The 20,520-nt window shown below is 43.7% G+C and overlaps 1 protein-coding gene across 3 annotated transcripts in view; it reads left to right on the top strand.

Moving 5' to 3' along the window:
• Positions 1 to 9,689: 9,689 nt before the first annotated feature.
• ST6GALNAC5 (ST6 N-acetylgalactosaminide alpha-2,6-sialyltransferase 5) overlaps positions 9,690 to 20,520 on the top strand; it is a 141,911-nt gene continuing 131,080 nt past the window's right edge. The window contains exons 1-2 of one of the 3 annotated variants that reach the window (XM_031465412.2): positions 9,690 to 9,966; positions 10,782 to 11,003. In XM_031465412.2, coding sequence (XP_031321272.2) covers positions 9,952 to 9,966; positions 10,782 to 11,003 — 237 coding nt within the window. In that variant the 5' untranslated portion in view covers positions 9,690 to 9,951. Of the gene's footprint in view, positions 9,967 to 10,781; positions 11,004 to 12,421; positions 12,492 to 20,520 lie in introns of those variants that run through there. The other 2 variants (XM_064493437.1, XM_064493439.1) reach the window with 2 other exon arrangements.

Raw genomic sequence — 20,520 nt, 5'->3', positions numbered from 1 at the left:
TTTCGGTCTTTGAATGAGGAGGCAAGGCTTAAGTTGACTTTTTTAAAAAGGCGACTGTTTAAAAAGTGTAACATTTCAATGCTGCTTAAATAAAATCAGCTGTTTTAAATGGCATGTGCGATATTTCCAAACAAAAAGGACAAAGACGTAAGAATGATATCAATTAGCTTAGGAAGAGCAGCAGAAAGATGCATATAGATCAATCATGCTTTTTACATTAGCGGAAATATTGCAAGGACACTCAAGAATGCACTTTTAAATTCATCTTGAAAACTCTTTAACTGGCTTCCCCTCTTGCAGCTGCTACCCCTTATGTGTGTGCAGCACAAAGAGGACAAAAAGACCGGCCTTCCTTGATGTCGGGCCAGCCTCACCCCTTACTTCCCGGCTCATCCAGGAACACAGCGAGCTTTCCAGCACGTGTGCTCACTCAGCTCTCAGATCGTGGCACTGGGGCATGGCATGCAGGCGTGGTCCTTTATCTCTCACATTTGGAGGGGAAATTTGCTTTATTTTACAGGATCCCAGGGTTTGCCCCTATTTGCCGTTCCCCATTCTCCTTCGAGATATTGTGAACAATTAAAACAAAAATCAATTCCTAATGTGAAAAACTCCTTCTATGAAGTTCCTAGTCTCCCCTTATAGTTGTTGGCCTACCTTCAAATACTCCAAACTTCATGGGTCTGTCAGTTTTATGACCTGCCCCCCACCAACAAAGATTTGCCGCGTCCACCCTCACGCACCCACTGTGTGCCAGAATCTGGGGAAACAAAGATGAATAATGCAAAATTTCTGAATTCAACTGCTCACAACCTACATCAGGAGACAGATATCTCAACAAGTCAGTAGTGAGGAAAAGGGGAGGGACCCTGACAAAGATGTTTCTGTTTGGAATAAATAACAGCTGGGTAGGCTGGAGGATCTGACCGCAAGTAGGGGCTGCCCAGCCTCGTCTGGGAACCATGTGTTTCCCTATCTCACAAAGTTGTTGGGAAATTCAAGTGGCCTGAGGCATTTGAATCCTTTGAAAACTCTCAAGAGCGATTTCCATGCATTGCAGATGTTGGGAGTGTTCTGCCCACACCCCCCGCCTCTGCCACTTCAGTGCCACTGGGGACCGAAACCTCCAGCACCTGCCCCTCTCTGCCTGAGGGATTTTTCCAGCCTTGGGAGCCTGCTGGCTTTGCCACCTGTGAGGCAGGGAGTATGGGCCAAAGAATCCAGGCCCGTCGCCCCGTGCCCAGAGCAACCCTCAACCAAACAAATGAGACACTACTCCCTCGGCCCTCAGTGGAACAACCAAGGCCTGCCGTCTACAGTGGCTGCCAGAATTTCTCCAGCAGAACTGAGCCCCAGTTGTCTACAGTAGTAACTTGCCTGATTATGCACCATTTCTTGGCTGTCTTCCCTCCCTCTACTGCTTCCCTACACACCCCCATCCCCAAAAGGGTTTCCTTCACCTGACAAGCAGATACTTGCACGTGGATCTTTACCCCTGCATATGCTTCTGAGAGAACCCAAACTAAAACATCGTGTAAGCCACTTTTTATTATTTTTCTACACCATTTTGAAAGGTGGCCAGAATTACACATACTATTTTGCATGGAAGAGGCACTGCTTTGTATTTATAAACCCTCTTCTGCATAGTTAGGATTTGATCCACCTTAACCATTGCAGCATAATACCTGCATAAGAATTTCTTGAGTCCATGCCAACCAACACTGTCCTGGCCGAAGCCTTTATCTGTCACTTAGATTTCCACAGCAGACTCCTGGCTGTTCTCTCTGGCTCCAGTCCTTCCCCCTACAAAGCCATCCCTCTCACGTTCTCCAGAGACATTCACCTAGAAAGTTATTGTGACCACAGCACTCCCAGCCCAAACAGCACTTTTGTGCAAATTTTAAAAGGCTTCCCATACTTACAAGACTTCTAACCAATGGAAAATTGTTATAATATTCTGAAACGTGCAGAGCAAGATACTTATTCATGGTCATTTTCAAGGAAATTGACAAAATATATACACAAACCTGCAGCAATTATGATTGTGATACCCACTTAGATATGCATCCTTGCACACTGCACAACCTGCACAACTGTACAGAACCAGCTTGGTTCTGATAACTCCCTACATCACCCACAAACTCCTTCTCTGTTTCCAGCAACTGCCATGAGGTTCCATGCTTCCATGACTGTGTTATGTTGTCCTCTCTGCCAAGGGACACTGGCCTTCTCCTGATCTGTTTCTAGTGATCTTTAAAACCAACAGAGAACATTTCCCTTTTGCCAGAAATCATACCTGAAACATGCTCACATAGCCGTATGTCGCTCTTTTGTGACCCCTCTAATTCTCCATTTTTAACTCAACTTAGCATATTGAGGTATGATCGCCTGCTCGTGGGTCTGTCCTCTGCAGTGAGGGCTGAGTTTGTCTCCTCTTTGTGTTGCCAGCATCTAGAGGGGGGCTTGGCTTAGAGTCAGAGCATTTAGAAAACAGTGGAGTGTGGAGTACGGAGACTGGGAGGGAAGGCTCTGCAGTCAGACAGACCTGGTCACATCTTGGTTCTGTCCCTTTAGACACATGACCTTGAGCAAATGGCCTCCCATCGCTATGTTTCCATTTCCATTGGTAAAACGGAGATGACACCATTACCAATTTAAAAAGCCACTGCCTACAATTAGCACTGTTATTAACTGTTCCTTTTATTGTAAGCTCAATCAGCATTTGAGAATGAATGTTCCTCCCTTTAAACCAAACAGGCAGCTCCCTATGAAAACATGCCTGTTGTCTGATAAGCAGAATGGTGATGAACACTTCACATGAGTTGGTACATTTTGTCTATACAACTACTCTGCTCAAAAGGTTTTACCACCTGCCTGATACAAATGAGGGAACTGAGAAGGGCAGTTAGTGGCTCTCGCTGGGACACAGGAGAGTTAGTGTCAAAGGTTGGGCCTAACCTTGTTCGGTGTGATTCCAAGGCTGTGCTTTAAGCTGAGCTGTGGAAACATTAAGGAGGGGACTCGCTGACCGACTGCAGGTTCAGAAAGTAGGGGCTGCTGGGGACCAGGCCCAGGCTGAGATGTGAGGGACCAGGACAGAAACGGGCTTGTTGAAAGACTCATCTGACTGACCATAAATGCTGTCAATTCAAAGTACGGTTTTCATGGCTAATTCAAAGGATTCCTGTGTAGAGTCAGGAGATGAGAGTCACAGGGAATGGCGGCTGCGTAGTTAGGAAGGACCCAGGATGCTAAGCAAAGATTTCTAATTTTATCTTGAAAACTGTACAAAAGCAAAGAGACATTTAAAAGCACTGACCACACTGGGTGCTGACAGGATGTGGGACAACTGGAACTCTCATTTGGGGGGAATAAAAAAAACGGACAAACCACTTTGGAAAACAGTTGAACAATTTCTTTCAAAATTCACCAGACATCTGTCCCATGACCCAACCATTCCACTCTTAGGTTTTCATGTGAGAAAAATTAAACCATCCATCTATCAAAAGACAAGAACAGTCTTAGTAATTTTATTCATAAGAGCCCCAAACTGGAAACAACCCAAATGTGCATTAACAGGAAGATGGATAAAAACAATTGTGCCGTTTTCACATAATAGTATTCAGCAATAAAAGGGAACAAACGCTTAAAACACCCAACAGCGTGGATAAACCTCAAAATAGTATGCTAAGTGAAAGAGGTCAGACTAAAAGGCATATGCTGTACATTTTCATCTATATTCAATCCTGGAATAGGCAAAGCTGGCCTGTAGTGATCAGAACAATGTTTGCCTGTTTGCTTATGGGGGGAGGGTTAGTGTGACTGGAAGAAAGCACAAAGGGACTGTCTGGGATGATGGAAATGATCCATAGCTTGATAGTGCAGGTAGGGAAAAGGTATAGAGTTTTGTCAAAACTCATCAAACTGTGCACCTCATTTTGTGTATTTTACTGTATGTAAAATATACCTTGAAAAAATAAAAGTAGGAGAAATGCACATCACAAAACAAGGAACTGCCTTTGGTTATACTACCTACAGACCGGGCGTAAACTATGTTCTTATGAATCAGACCAATTTAGAGTTCAGTAGAAGAAGTGGGTTATGGGAACTCTCATAAAGCTGCTATTCATTCATTCTTTGACAAATATTTACTTGTTTTAACAAATATTTATTTAGCCTAATGCCACCACTTACCAAAGTCTGGGTATCTCTGGACAAATGAGTCTCAGTGCCTCAATTCACTCATTTGTGAGATGGGGATGGTGACATTACCTACCTCACGGGGGTATTGTGGGAGCAAATGGATGTAAAACTCTAGACTAGTGCTGGCAAATAGGAGCCAGATAAGTGTTAGTGATTACTATTATTACCCTCTGTATGGTCTGGCTTTGTAGGATAGAAACAGTTACAGGACATAGCTCCAGTTCTAGAAAATTTATGATCTAGAAGGAAGGATGAACAATAAATACATAAATGAATATGCTTGGTACAATAACAGAATTTGAGAAGTGCTTTGAGGACATAAATGACTAACTGACTTGGAATGGAAAATCCATTCAAAAGGAAAATAATCAGCCACCGAAATCAAATCGAGTTCAGAGAGTCATTTATTGTTGTTCAGCATTAACAGTACTGGAATAATGCCTCTTGTTCTTGGCATCTGAAATTTGGAGTTCCCAGGGCTCAGGCCTGTGACCCCTTTTCTTCTGTGTCCTGGCTCAGTCCTAGGTGACCTCATCCTTTTCTGAACTGTGAAGCCCTCTTTGTGTCTCTAAGCCCAACATCATGCCTGAATTCCAGCGGCTTGTGACATTGCATACTGAGGCCATTTAAGTCTAACTTCTCCAATCTAGCCCCCTCCAAACCTGCTTTTCCTGTGGCATTCTGCATCTTGGAAATAGCACCTTCAATCTCCCCGCTGCCCAGCCCTAAAGCCTTGTATTTGCTGCCTCCTTTCTTTTTCTCATGTCTCATAACCAATACCAGCAAATCCTGAAACCAGTCCCTTCTCCTAAAAGACCCACGACCTCCTCGCACCTAGAGCTTCCTAAGTGGTCTCCATCCTTCCTCTCTTGCTCCCCTAGAGCTACTCTCAGCACAGCAGCCAGGTGATCTTTCCAAAGCATTAAGGCTCCATGGTCCTCCCCTGCTCTAAACCCTCCAGTGGGTTTCCTTCACACTGTCCTTTTTGTGGTCTGTGAGGCCCTGTACAATCTGGCCCTGGACTGGCTCTCTGCCCTCCTCCCCAACTACTTTCCCTCTCATTCCTTCCACTCCAGACCCACCCACCTCCTTGCTGTCTCTTCAGTATGTCAGTCAAGCTCTTACCTCATGGCCTTTGCACATGCTATTTCCTTTGCCTGAAATGCCCTTTCCCAGAAAGTCTCGTGGCTCACTCCCTCACTCTATTCAAATCTCTCCTCAAATGTCACTATCCTAGCTAACACAGTACCACACCCCACCCCGATCTCTAACTGCTTCTTTTACCCTCCCTTTCTTCCTAGTGCCTGACATTCTATTAGATTGGTTTATTGCCCTAGCTTGAATATAAGCCTCATGGGGCAGATTTCTCGCGTGTCTCCGTCACGTCCCCATGGCTAGAACTGGCTAGTGCTGGCACACAGTAGATGCTCAGTTGATATCTGTTAGATGAATGAATGAGTTCCCATCATCTTAGCTCACGCACAGCTTCCTAGTTTACAAACAGTCACATACACAACATTTTAATAAGCCCTCCAAAATTTGGGGATAGGCTTTGTTATATCCATTACACAGTAAGTTAAGCATCTGTTTAAATATTTTTAAAGTCCTTTGCTCAAGATCACGCAACTCTTGGTCACACAGGTCAAATCCTAGTCTTTCACTGTCAAACTTAGTTTTTCAATCATAATTGTAAAACACCATTAATAATGGTTAACAACCTGTTAGTACTCTTCTTGACACTTTTCACTTGTAGTATCTCATTTAACCTTCACAACAGCGCTCTTACGGTTGCTATTTTTACAGATAAGGACACTAAGGCACAGCCAAATAGCTTACCGAGTTCACAGAGCTGGGAGGTGGTCAAGTCAGAATCTGGGTCCCGGCCGCCTGACTCCACAGACTTGTTCTCCACGGCCTGTGAAGTGAAGTGAGTTGACTAAACTGAGGAATGCAAGTTGAAAAGTATCACCTTTGTTCTGGGACTTTTTGCCACTATGAAGCTTTTTGCTTTTGTAGCATTCAGCAGAACTTTTTTCTTTAAGATCATAAAGGGGAAAGCAGTCACATCTCCAATGCAGTTTACATTATGTTGCTTTCTGCCTTCTATCCCTTTTGGAAATGTTTGACACATTTGTTTCTGATTTGAGAGGTCACTTAGGAGTCACGGGCAGGGCTCACTGGTTTCCAGCAGTTTGTCTTCCCGTATCCTTGTAGCTCGCTGGTACCTCTGTATCCACTGGCACAGGCTGGCCTCCCTCCCGGGCAGGAGCACCACCTCTTCCCTCCTTGCCCTGTGACATGCCTGGTCTCATAAATCCTCATCTTATGCTTATCACATAACCTACATTGCGGAACACTCAATTTCTTTTACTTTCCTTCTCTTTCTTTTTCTTTCTTTCTGTCCCTCCCCCCGCCCAAATCCGAGTCTATTTGGATGTGATGGCACCAGAGGCAGATATGTGGCAAAATTTTAAGTGGTGAGAAGTCCATCTCAGCTGCCTGGATTTTGAGAAGCAAATTGTGATTTCCCTACTCACCTTGTATTGAACTGGACAAGGTGGATGAACTAAAAAAGCTTTATTGACTTGTCTACTTGTTTCCAAGTCAATCGAGTGTCTATGAATGCTGCTTATTTTCTGCTCTTTCTGGTTCTTCAAATTATTAACTTAAAAGTGTACAAAAAGTTATGAAAACCGAGGTGGCTACCCTTAAAATATCAAACCCCTCAGGTCTTACATAAAGAAGCACTCAGAAGCTGAAAAACAAGCCAAGTACTTTGATAGATTCCTAATTCTTTGTAATATAAAGGTTCATAGCACTTACGTGGAAAGAGTAGACTTTGCGTTCCTTCAGGGCAGCACGGGATCCAGGTATTCTGATGCCTGACGCATAGTAAGTGCTTAACATAGTAGGCACTTGACAAATACATGCTAAATCTCTAATACTCTGACTTTTATTGCCAACTTATGATGCAGGAAAAATGAGATGCAAGAGGACAGCCACGTCCCAGGTCCCAGGTGAGTCCCTGGGATGCACTCCATCAAGTGAGGGTCCTTGGCTTCGCACAGGAAAGAATTCGAGAGTGAGCCACAGTTGAGTGAAAGTAGATTTATTCAGAGAGACGCATACTCCACAGACAGTGCAGGCCACCTCAAAGGAGGTGAGGGACTGTTTGTTTTTGTGGGCTTGGTAAATTCATATGCAAACAAGTGGGAGGATTATTCCAACTACTTTGGGGAAGGGGCTGGGATTCCCAGGAACTGGACCATCACCCACTCCTTGACCTTTTATGGGCAGCCTTGAAACTGCCATGGCACCTGTGGGAGCCATTTACCATACTCTTATATTTCAATGAACGTATATTGAAGCTCAGAGTCCATAGGGATTTGAATCTTCCACTAGCTTGGTGCTAATTGCTGCATCATTCTTTTAGTTGTGCCTTGCCCCCTTCCCTCCTGTCCCACTTGCAGACTTGTCATACACACACACACACACACACACATACACACATGGTTGTGAACTCAAACAAGAGGATTTGTGTCTTATTCCTCTCTGTATTCCCTCATATAGAACCACCAGATAGCAAGTGATCATTAAGTGAACAGCACAAGGATTTTAACTTCTATTACTTGTTTTAGCTGCCCTTCCCCTTCTCCACCTTGTCCATTTGGCTCTCAGTCCAGAGTGTCTAAAACTATCACATCAATCTAATCAAATATTTGAAAGGCAGAGACCTTAAAATTATTCAAATCAACTTCAGAATTACATTTTTTTAAATCTACCCTGGCCATTTCATAAGTAGATCTAGGAACTCACTAACTACTATCCCAGGAGAGAGAAAAAAGGCATAAGCTTAATGAATTTGGTCAGACATACTGCGTAACAGATGTCCAACGTACTGCCATGATCTTAAATCATAAATACGATGGCTTTGTTTGGCATGGCAAAATATATTAGAGGTGTTTTATTGGTCACTGGGCAACTTACTAGATGGAAGGGGAATGATTCTGAAAAACGCAGAAGCTACGTCTAGTAGCATCTCAAAAGGAGCCCTGGAGAAACACAGATAATCTGCTTGCAGTGATGCATCAAGTTGGTCCTTTGTTTCCTTAATTTGAGGGTCAAGTGCAACCATCCAATAAAGAATTGCCAAGACCCGATAAGATTGTCCTTTGGCTGCTGCTTTTCCTGCCCTAACAACTGGTACTATTCATGCCTAAAGCACAAACTGAATAAATAGCTTCAAGGCTGACAATGTTGGACAGTGTTTGGAATTTTCTGTTTTTCCTTGAAAGGCCGAATCCCATACGTTTTTCGCTTTCTCCCAAGCACTATTGCACCGATTAATTTTAACTTTCCCAATACGGCATATAGAAGGATGCTTCATAAGTTAAAAATAGTTCCTGTTGTATCATCAGTCCAGCAATGGATTAGTGAAGATTAAAAGAGGACTGTAATGCCTTTTTTGGCCTTGAGAAAGCTCTTATTGTGTCTATGGTTCAGTTGGCCTGCTGATCATTTTCATCTTAATGTAATCTTTAACATTACGCTGCTACAGGTTAGGTGTTAAGTAATACATTAACAAGACTATTCTCACTGAGCAATTTCACAAGAAATATGTTTTTACCTAAATTAGACATTTAACAAATGCCATTTGTAATTCAGCACGGGGTAAGAGTGGGGGAGAGCACCTTTAAAACAAGCTATTGATGTGAATTTCCAAAAACACTCCGAATAATTGTTTTTAATTTTCATTGAAGTTCTGAATGTGGAATTATGTACTGTCAGTGCAGTAGACCAACACTAGGAGAGCACCAAAGGCCTGAGAATTCTTACAAAATAAGCTGTAAGCAGTTTTATTTTAGCAGCCAGAAATCTTTCATTTAAATTAGGAAGAATCTACAGGTCCAGTTCATCATGTGGGTATGATGTGCTGAATGTTCTTAACACTTTTAAATCGTTTAGACAAATAGTAGGAACCTCAAAGTTTTGATAGAAAAATAAATTATAATATTTAAAACAAGTAATGCATGAAATAATTTAGATGAAAATTATGATATAAAGATTGCATGAGAATAACTGGATTTAAAAAGTAAAATAAAGGGGGGGAGAATAGCAGAAATCTTACAATTGGAAAACTGAAATAATAAATAATTTATTTTAAAATTTATTTCGTGACAAATTCCTCCACGCTCTGATCGTAAACGCCAATGCTATAAATAGAGCCATTGACATTTGGACTGTAGACTTGTTTTTCTAAAAATCACAAAACATAAATTCTAGTTTGCAAATTTTCAAATGGATATCATGTTCAGAATCCAAACGGGTTCTCCTTCCTTTTCACTTGGTGACTTCATAAAAGATAAATAAGCCCTTGGACCAAAAGGTGGGTATACTGGCATGGTTAACTCTCTCGTCCCAAAAATTCTACTCAGCTGAGAAGATTATTATTTGGGGGCGGGAAGGGGGTGGATGCAAAGGTCTTTAGGACCCAGCAGGCGGCGGCAGGCGGCAGTTGTGTAGATCGCTGAGAGACTACGAGGGTCCGGTTCAGTTTTAATTCTGTCTCTAATCTCTGCAACAGCGGCGCTCCTTGGGTCCCGCGGCTCCCCTGCCCACTCAGCTGCGGCTGGCAGCTGGGCGAAAATCAGAGCCGCCTCCGCCCAGTCACCCACCATGGAAACCCTCCAAGAAAAAGTGGCTCCGGACGCGTGTGCCTGAAGATTCCGCACAAAAGAGGTGCCCAAAATGAAGACCCTGATGGTGAGTCATTTGTTGCAACTCCTCTGGGCAGAGGCGGGACTCCGGGGCGCAGCGTCCCCGGGGCCCTCGGGAGAGCTCTAGGGCGCCTAACCCTGCGCTGCGAGGTCGCCTGTTACAAAGGGACAACTTTCCACCTGCTCCGCGTTCCTTCCCGATTTCTCGGTTCTGCCTGGCTCGGATTCCCAGAGCCCAAATAGGAACTCGGGTTGCTGGGCTCCTGGCTCTCCAGCGGGCGGTCCGAGGGGACAGCGGAGAACTAGAGAAGCTGTGGGGTGGTGGGCGCCTTGCTCCGGGATGTGGGTGCCCTAAAGCAACAGCCTCGCAAAAACTAAGAGGGGTGGGCAGGGGGACCTTTGCAGACTTTCTTGGTTTCCTTGTCAGATTTAAAACTTGTAAGGATCGCTGAGGTAGAGGCTCACCACGGGTCCAGAAAGGAGAAGGGGCAAGGGCTAGACGTTCTAACAGCCGAGCTGAGGCAGAGGGTCCCCTCCCCAAGGTGCGAGCCCACCCCTGTCCCCGCTGCCAGCGCGCTCTCCCTCGCGTGGCCCGGCGCCGAGCACCACCTGTCCTCTGCCGAGAGATCTGGGAGGCGGCGGCGGCCAAGAGCAGCGCCGCTGGGGAGCATCCCCTGATGTACGCGAGCGGACGGTGCTTCCTCTGCCCGGGCTGCACGCGGCCGGGATAGGACCCGGGTCATTCCCCCGCCCCCGGACCTCCCCCATCCGTCCGACCGTCCCGCCAGTGTCCCCGCGGAGCGCGCTGCTCCCGGTTCGGCGCTCAGCGTCTCTCCTCTGCTCTCTCCCGCCCGCCCGCAGCGCCATGGTCTGGCAGTGTGTTTAGCGCTCACCACCATGTGCACCAGCTTGTTGCTCGTATACAGCAGCTTCGGCGGCCAGAAGGAGAGGCCCCTGCAGCAGCAGCAGGCAGCGGCGACCGGCAGCGCGCAGCGGTCGGCGGAGAGCAGCCCCCCGCCGCGTCCCGAGGCTCCCGCGGGACCGCGGCCGCTGGACGGATACCTTGGCGTGGTGGACCACAAGGTGACAGCTCGCTCGCCAGCTCGCCCGCCACCCAGCCTGGGGATCCCGCACACCTGAGCTTGCCCCCTTTCCCGGGGCTGGGAGGCGCCGTGAGTAGGTGCCATTCGGAGGCTGGAAGGGGGAGTGGACCCGCGAGGGTGGGATGGCAGAGTTCCTACTAGGTATGAATTTCTTTTTGGAGAAGGATGCAAAGTTTTCAGGGAATAGGGATGAGATGAGTGGACCCCAAATCCTACTTTCATAATAGGAACCTTCCCTGGAACTAGAATCGCCTTGGCCCCAGAACTGCAGCTACCGCTGTGTGCTGGGTTCCTGAAGCCTCGGGTTTGGCGGCCAAGTCGCGCCCTAGTGGGAGGAGAACCAGGAATGGCGCGGGTACCAGTCCGGGCGTACCTCGGACTGGGAACCGGAGGCTGAGGAGCAGCCAGCCCGCGGCCGCTGCTCAGCCTCGCAGGTTCTTAATCTGATCTCTGCTTCGGATGCTCTGGGCTAAATTCCCACAGCCCTGGGGAGCGGTACCCAGGCAGGCGCGGAAGGCTTTAGGCACAAACTCAGCTTTCATTGGCTTGAAACTCATCGTTGAGGGCCTATTTTCCTCTGCCTTCCGGGAAGTCGCTGCATGGCTTGGCTAATAATTAAAAAGATGAATTTTTAAGAAATTAAGCCTCCTTCCCTTAGAAATAATGAATCTCTGGTTTCAGTGTGTGAAGCCTCTGGGAGAATCCTAATCAAGTTTCCTGATTCTGAAAAGATATTTTGATACAGTTTAAATGTATTTCCCATTCTTTGAAGCTGTTAGTATATATATATTTTTAATTTAAACACAATTCCACCCTGTATATGCTCTATAAAGCTGGAGAATTTCTTGAAACCACTCAAGTATTCTGCTTTTTGTGTTATTAGGTTTTATGGTTGTGAACCAAAGTAATATTTAGCAGGTGCTGCTTTTGTGTGAAAAGATGACTCTTCCCATGTATGGGAAAGTCACACTTTTTTTAAGTAGCAATCAGAATACTTCTCACTTGTGCAATGTATAATGCTAAGGATTTTGGAGAGTATGAAAGAGTTGAAGGCAGAACCCAGCCTTTAGGGATCACTGAATGCCTGTAAGGGGAAAAAAAACAATATACCATGAAATATGGTTGGATGGATAGATAGATGACAGATAGACAGATAGATATAAATGTATGGGAAATGCTAGATATAAACAGTTCTGTTGGAGTACAGAAGTGAGAAAGATCTCGGACCTAGTAAAATCAAGGAAAGTTTCTTTGAAAAGGCAGAGCCAGCACTCGGAAGAATTCAGGGAAGCAAAAAAGGGCAAGAGAAAAGGGAATGAGGACTGGTGGTAGATCCTTAAAATCAAAAGCAGAGCAGGCCATCAGTTCCACAATTACAGCTTTGCTTTTCTCTTTAAGTTGTCAGATTGATTACATACTTTGTATCTGCGTGTGCAAGCAACCCAGAAGGGCTGAAGTTCTAGAAGAGGTGAGACATTGGCTTCTGACTGTGGATAGATGTGCTATTTGTGTGTATGATGAATGTATTGAACCTGGTGGATTTTCATGGCTGTTGTTTAGTGGAAATGGCTACCCAGCACTTGTGAAGCTTTGATTAATAGGGGTGTCAAAAGGTAAATTTGCTGAAAGCTTTGATCCTCCTTTGGGAAGACACTCCGAATGCCTCCCTTCCTGTGCTCTCCTGCTGGACAGTCAGCAGCTAAGAATACTGATAGCCTAGGGCAAAATATGACGCCCGCATGTTCCTTTTCAAAGCAGTGTTTATTCACACGGATATATTGGGTTCCACTTCATTGTATCAGAGCCTTATTTCATTAAAACGAAGGACAGCCCCTTTGAGGAAGGAAATGTTGAAACTCTAGGAGAAATTGCGGTAAAACGTATTAAAGGGTTTTGTAAACTGTGAAGTGTTATGTGAATGATAGATACACACAGGAGTCCTTGGGATTCGTAGCAGAGAATTGTAAATGTGACCAGGAAGTTCTTCTCAGATAATTAATACCAATGAAATTCTTTCGCAGAAAATCAGCCTCTTCCAAAATTCCATACTCAAAGTGTCCAACAAAGTTTACCGTACCCCAGGCAAAGGAACAAATACAAATCTTACAACCCGTGCCTTCTCTCTAGGCACTATTCCAGTTGTCCCACTAAATGAAGTGTAAACCTCTGCTTAGAATGTAGTCGCTTTACTGCTACTATTTAGCTGGCTGCAAATTGGGCAGAGTTCATTCCCGGTGGCTATCTGAAGGTGCGTGTGTGAAATGTTTATGTCATTTCCCAAAGTTGCTGTTTAAGTAGGTTTCCTTGGGATCGCCCTATATTCTTGCTTAGACAGAGGTAGAAATCATTTGTTGGAATATTGCTAGGATTTTTTTTCCAGTTAACACAGGGGAGGGTAAAGATGAAAGCTTTTCTATTCTTATTATGTCACCAGATGATACTCTGATTGCTTTTTTTTTTCCTCTACTCTCACATCAGGCCTTAGAAAAATTATAGGATGTGCTGAATGTGATGACCACCAAGCCGTGTGCCGCTGCATATTGAATCAGAATTCCTACAGACTTTCTATTTGCCATTGATTTACTGAATCTGGAGAGAGTTACAGATACCATTTAGGAAACTGTTCACATCTCCGTGGCTGGAGGTCCCAAAGTCTGATAAATACGTAGTGTTTATGTTCAGTTACATAGTGGTATTAACATAACTCCGAGATTGAATTCAACAGGCGGTCTTAATCCCCAGCACCTGAATTTCACAAACTACCACCTGTCTGCAGTGATAGTCTTGTCTCATACGGCTGCAGACGGAATTGCTGTTCAGATTAAATCACTGCGTGCTTTTGTTGAAAGGCATGCTGCAAGTCAAGCCAGTGATGAGCAATGCGTGTTAAAGCTTAAAATATTACTTTCCATGGTCGTAGTCCCTACTTCCTCTTTCTCAAACAGTGTGAGCGGAAATCCTAATTCCAGTGTGACAAAGTAAGTGAAGGCTCCTTGGAGTTTCTTGTGATGATGAAATCACTTCATTTTCTCTTAGGTAGATTCTTTCTCTTCATTCACAAACCTTTTCCCCCAACCTTCCCCCACAAATGTTTCTCCAACTGGTTTCCATCTTGTTACGAGTCTGTCACTACAGCTATGCATTTCTGCATCTTGCCATTTCCTGGTCCTCATTTCTGGAAGTCTTTGATTTCTAACCACATCTGCCAGACCTAAGCAAAGAAGCCAGCTTTCATGGATTGGGGAACCTTCTGCCTTTAGAACTGCGGTGTAATGTATAACCAAACTAACACACACACGCACACACACACACAAAATCAAGCAACTTTCGGAGAAAAACCCCGAGTCTCCCAGCAGGGTATAAGGGGACATGAAGCACACTTCTGTTTCCGGTCTGGATTTGCTCTGGGTAGTTATCGTCATTTGCCATCTGGTGGACCCTGTGGAATGAAACTGTGACCTGATTCCCATTTCCAGTGGACAGGAGCCCTTATCACAGAAGGCCCACTTGTCACCTGGGCTGTTCTCTTCTGAGATGGCTCAAGAAAGAGCAGTAATCAGTGGGGTCTGAAACAGAGCTGCTATCTCCTCACTTGAGTAGTAGCCCCCAGGAATGGATTTTACACAGACCACTAACACGCTTGCCCTTGGTTCTTTCCTTCCTTGAGCACTCAGTTATTTAGACAAAATCAAATTGCTTAGAGGAAATGGTACTGTCACTCTTAACTAGTAGATGTTCAGTTGAAGTGATAAGACAAGTCAGTGCAAGAGTTGAAAAATAATTCAAAACTGGAAAAGAAAGATACGTCATATAACTTACTTTGAAACTATGGCATGAGTATTCTTTTTTAGAGAGGTATATACATTCTCATATACAATTTATTAGACCCTATTTTATAATATGAGGCATCCAAAGAATGATAAATAATTTAGATCTCAAAGAAATTCGGAGTGAGCTTATTTTCTGTGCTCAAGTATTACAAAATATAATATGCCAACAATGATGAAACTCTGTTATCATAAAGCATCAACCAAAAAGAATCATGAAATGAACTATTTTTTGGGGGGGGAAGAGTTCCAATAATGTGGTTGTTTTTGAACTGGAGAAGTGTTCTTATAACAGTTAGTAAAATAGTTAACTTTCCTTAATTCTGAAAGCCAGTATTTCCTCAGCTTCCCACAAGAGTAATCCCAAAATACCTTTATGCCAAAGCCCAGGTCACTTTGGGTGGTGAGCTTATTCTGGCTCCTCAAGTTTCAGGCATTCTGGCCTCCTTGCTGATCCTTGAACACTCGTTCTGCCTCAGGGCCTTTGCACTTGCTAGTTCCTCTCCCTGGAAAGCTGCTGCCCAAGATCTTTTGCATGGTTGGTTCCTTCTGGTCATCACATCACATCACCTTCTTGTGGACCACACTCTTTGAAAAACCCCTTTCTCAACAGTCATTCTCTATCATATCAGCCTGTTTTATTTTCCTTATAATACTTAACAAAATCTGAAATAATCTTAAAGTTTACTTGTCTCTTATCTGCCCTACCCCTAAGCAGAATCTAAATGCTGTGATAGCAAAGTTTTTGTACATCTTGTTGACCAGTTTAACTCCAGGTCCCAGTACTTGGCCCTTGGTGGGCACACAGGAAGTATTTAATGAAGGAAAGAAGAAGGCAGTGTGTACTGTGGGTTGTGGGGTAGGGGGTGGTCCCTGTAGAAGGACAGAGCTACCTTACCTATGTCAAGTCCTTTACAAGATATATTGTTGCGTCCAGTGCAACAAAGGTTCCTGCTTATGGACGGGTGCCGCAGAACATAAGAAACACACAGACAGAGAATCAAAGATGGACCAGGAGACTCAAGATCTCAAAGATCAAGAGCTCTGGATGGCTGGTTTGCATCGCATTTATTATCATAGTGCTGCAGGAAATAACTTTGTTATGTCTCCATCTGTTCCCTTTGTGAAGGGGCCAACAAACGTCACAGAAGCTTTAATGACTCCCTTTTGCAGAAGGCATTATGTATGTGCCGGAGCAGTGTCCTGCTCATGCAAGGGTCAGTGTTCTGAGACCAGCATTGTTTGCCCTCAGGAAACACCCCAGTTCCATGCTCCACCCCAGGCCCCTGCAAGGGAACTTCTTATTTTCTTGTTCTCATGGAGACATCCTGTTGACTTGTTTTCCCACAAAATATCAGTGCAGTCCCAGGCCCTGGTGTGTCTCATCTTTCCTAAATCTGGCTTACTACTATTACTCCTAATAATAACAATGGGGAGGAAGAAGAAGAAATGATTTAAAAAATAAGATTCTTTGGGAATGAGACTTAAGAATCTACCATTTTAATAGGCTTCCCTTATGATTCTTGTGCACATTAAAGTTTGAGAATCATCATTTGAAACATTTTTAATCATCACACTATGTAGTTCTGTAGCTAATTTGTTCCTGGGTTTTTGAACTACTCATAGCCCTTAGTAAATATTCATTGAAGGCTTAATAGTTGTAAAATTGGGTATTCTGGAAGAAGAACACAGTCCCTACCCTCAAAGAACCTTTGATCTAGTTGGAGAGAAAAGACAAAGAAGCAAGAAAGGTTAAATATTAAAGCAAATGCTGAATAATAATATGAAGCCAGGGAACAGTAAATCAAGGCACTGACACTAAAAAGGAGGCAATTTCTGTGATCTTTCTCATCTCTAAAATAGGTTAAATATTATTATTACCTTAGAAGTTACAAAACTTTTGAACTAAAATTCCATCAATCATCAGTCCCTTTTAATATATATGTGTGTCCTTTATATATTATACATGTGACATTTAATGAATAATTAGTAAACTTGGGTATCAAAGTAACTTCAAATTTTAGATTCAAAATATTCAATCTCTTTCTGAGTCTCCTTTGGCATGGCATAGGGTCTCCTGGGGTCATGAAGGGAGCTAACCCTGTTACCCCATTCACGTGTCTTTGTAACATATGGTGACTGTATTTTCTAAACCAAATCTCATAACTCATGGTATGATGAATTTGAACATAATTGTGTTGGCCACAAGACAGAATATTTGCAATCAGAGCTCTCCTGGAAACGTGACATCTGTTACAGAGGGGACTTTCCATAACCTCTAAGGTCAAACAGCAGCTCAGTATAATTCCTGTCCTGCGAATATGGGGATAAAGGGAGATTAAAGACGAGAAAAGACTGAAACATTAAAGCCCATCATCGATCAGTGAATCATTCTGCAAACCTCCTCTACACCTATTTAATAGCCTTGGAGCAGCTGTGAAGGATCATAGGTATAGAAAGACAAAGAATGATTCTTTCTTAAATAATAATATTACTACGCATAGCTGGTGAACCTGATTCAAAAGAAGAATTTCCTCTTGAGTCAGTAAATTTATGATCAGATGATCAACACGAACTTGGGGGTGAGGGCATTTATGAGATGTACTCAGATTCTTCTTCACAAGCTCTTTTAAACTCTTGGTTTGGGCCTGGGACAAATAAATATTTTCATGGCATGCACTATTCAATATGGTTTCCCAAATAAAAGTCACAGGCAAAGATATTCTCAGCTTAGACAGTGTATCACCAGGGAAGCCTTCCCGGACTTGTAGCCCTGATTAGATCTGAGCCATAGGTTTTGTCTTCATAGCCAGGATCCCATGATAATATGTATTCTGGTTTATTGTTATTTTTTGTCTAAAATTGTCTGCCTTCCCTGTGGGACAATCAATTCTTGGAGGCTGGGGATTTTTTTTTTCTCTTTTTTGTCATTGAATTCTCAGCCTGGTGTATAATAGGTCTCCAATAAATATTTGTTGAATAAATGAGTATATCCATATAAAGATTTTCTATTTCTTCTAAAATAATCCTGCCTCCAGAGTTTCTGACCATTTGGAGTTACTGAAAAGGAAGAGCTACACATACAAATATCCATTTCTCCTGCCACAACTTGTAGTTCTGTAACTATTTCATCTCTACATTCTTGTACTAATCAGATCTCTGAAAGCATACTCCGAATTTTAGAGCTAGAAGGAAAACTTCAAAATTACCAAAAGGAATTCATGAGTGGTCATGTGAATGGCCGACAGTCGAGGGTCAGTGGCAGAGCTAGGGCTAAAATGTGGGTCTCTGATGTGAACACCATAACCGTAAGGGAAGTTCAGTGCCAATATATTCTAAGCAGTGATTCAACATTGCTTGAACAGAATTTATTAAAATGAAGAGCCTTGGCATATCCAGTTATTGGAAAGAAATAAATATTTAAACATCTTATTATTCTGAAATGAATATGAGAATATGCCTCTGGATAGTTAAAAAGAGCTGCCACCAACCACTGACTCAGCAGTGGGTACCCAAGGCTACGTAACATGCATGGCACCAATGTAATTGCAACGATTTGCGAATCAGAGTGGATTTAGCCTTTAAAAAGTAAACCAGGCCAAAAGGAGTGTTGTGTTTAATTATTTGCAGAAATGTCACGGCTAGACCACTCATTTAGCTGAATTACCTTCTCCACAGTGGGGAAGAAACCACATTGGGGGACTCAGCTAATCAAGGGTCTGAAGAACAGCCATTCTGCAGGTAATCGTTGGCTTCTCCAGTTCTAAAATGTGATTCTTATTCTGAGATAGGATTACCTGAGGCAAACAGGAGACCATTTTACCTCTGGTAGAAAAAAATTAACCCTGATGGTTGTTGTAGCTCAGAATGAAAAGGAAACTTTTTTTTTATTATACTCTCTTTTAATGGCTAGAAGCTGACTACGAGTGTTCCTGGGACCCTCACAGAGTCTGAGGATACGCTGGCAGACTGAAATGCAGTTAAATCATTTTTTTTAAACAAGAAAGCATATTCTGGAAATTAATTGCACATTTGGGACCTCTCCACTGACTGAACTGCATTATTGCGTTTTTAATTTACAGATCTGCTCATGTTCCTTGCATGCCTCTGATGGCTTCCCTTTGCCTAAAGGATCAAGTTCAGACTCCGTAGGAAGGCTCACAAGGCCTGACAGGGTCTGCGTGGCCTACTTCTCCAACCTCCCACCCCACACACACAGCTCTCCTGAGCCCAGCCTCCTCCGTACACACTGCTCTTGCTCCAACAAGGAGTGTCCTTTCTCCTTTTATCCACCAGGTAGGGAACCAATCACTCATTAAGACCGAGCTCCAACATCTACTTTCTAAAGTTTTCCCAGGTACCACCTCTGTGCAGAGCAGGCCCCACAATCTCCTATGCCAGCCGTGGATCAGTCAGTCAGGCACAGACTGGCTGAGTGCCTTCTATGTGTTAGACTCAGGGGAGGAAGTGAGAGGAAGGGCCTAGTCCTCACCCACAGGACAGTCACAGAGGAGGAAACACGTTTTACAGTGACTGTACCTTGGTAAATGTATACACACGTAGACACATGTTCTTCGGATCTTGTGCATGCCTCTAACCACGCAGTACTGTAGTTATCTAACTGCATGCTTGTCTCCCTGACTAGGCTGTACCTTCTGGAGCCCAGGAATATCACTTCTCCATCCTGGTATCTCCAGGACCTAAAATTGTACCCAGTCCATGTTGGAACTCAATAAATCTTTGTTGAATGTTAGATGCACAGAATCCCGTTGTAATCATATGTTATAGGAAGAGATTTGAACAAGTCTGGTTAATAGACTTGCTAATTATAAGGATGTCAGAAATGATAAGTAGGGGCAGAAAGACTTCACATGGGTGGCAGACATATCTTTAATTTCTGGTTCCCCTTTAAATGCAGAACAGCATTTGCTGACCTTTCCAGAGTGGTTGACCAGGTGTTGAGAAACAGGAGTGCCCATCTTTGAGGACGGTGTGGTATCCTGGGAGGCAAGGGCCATGCCCAAGTTTTTCACTTGTTATGAGCTCTTTGGGAAGTCAAGTAACTTTTAGGACTGAGCTAGTCTGTAGAAGGCATAGTTAAGCTAGATTCATTCATTCTCTCATTTATCATATAATATTGTGTGCCTACCACATACTCGCCACTGTGTTCTGGACCCAGGAAGCAACAATGAATAAGATGTGATCCCTGACTCCACAAAACTTAAGTCTATAAGAGAGGAGGATAAACAGATATAATAAAGTGCAGATTTGGATAGAAGGATTTACATATTACAGAGATTAGATTGTATCCTGAAAATCTGGAGGAAGTCTTCCAAGAGTAAATTAGAGGAGTGACTTCCTCAGATGTGTGTTTCAGTGGATCACCATGGCTTTGGTGTGGCACAAGGTAGAGCAGTCCTAGGTTACAGGAAGAGAGTCCACTTAGCAGACTGTAGATGTGATCTAAGTGAGTGATGCTAGTGGTCAGACGAAAAGAGACCTAAGGTTTTTGCTGCCCAGAGTTTCCATGCTCTCCCACCCCACTGTGTTGGTGCAGACAGACAGTCTGAGTGCAGCTTCTGGAACAGCAGAAGGCTTGTGGTTCAAGATTGCCTCTAAAAAGTTAGTGAAGAGAGTTTGAGGAGGATCCCAGATGGCATTTCAACTTTG

Source organism: Camelus dromedarius, chromosome 14, assembly GCF_036321535.1.
Source record: "Camelus dromedarius isolate mCamDro1 chromosome 14, mCamDro1.pat, whole genome shotgun sequence".
Classification (NCBI taxonomy): domain Eukaryota; kingdom Metazoa; phylum Chordata; class Mammalia; order Artiodactyla; family Camelidae; genus Camelus; species Camelus dromedarius.
This window is presented reverse-complemented; position numbering and strand designations above follow the sequence as displayed.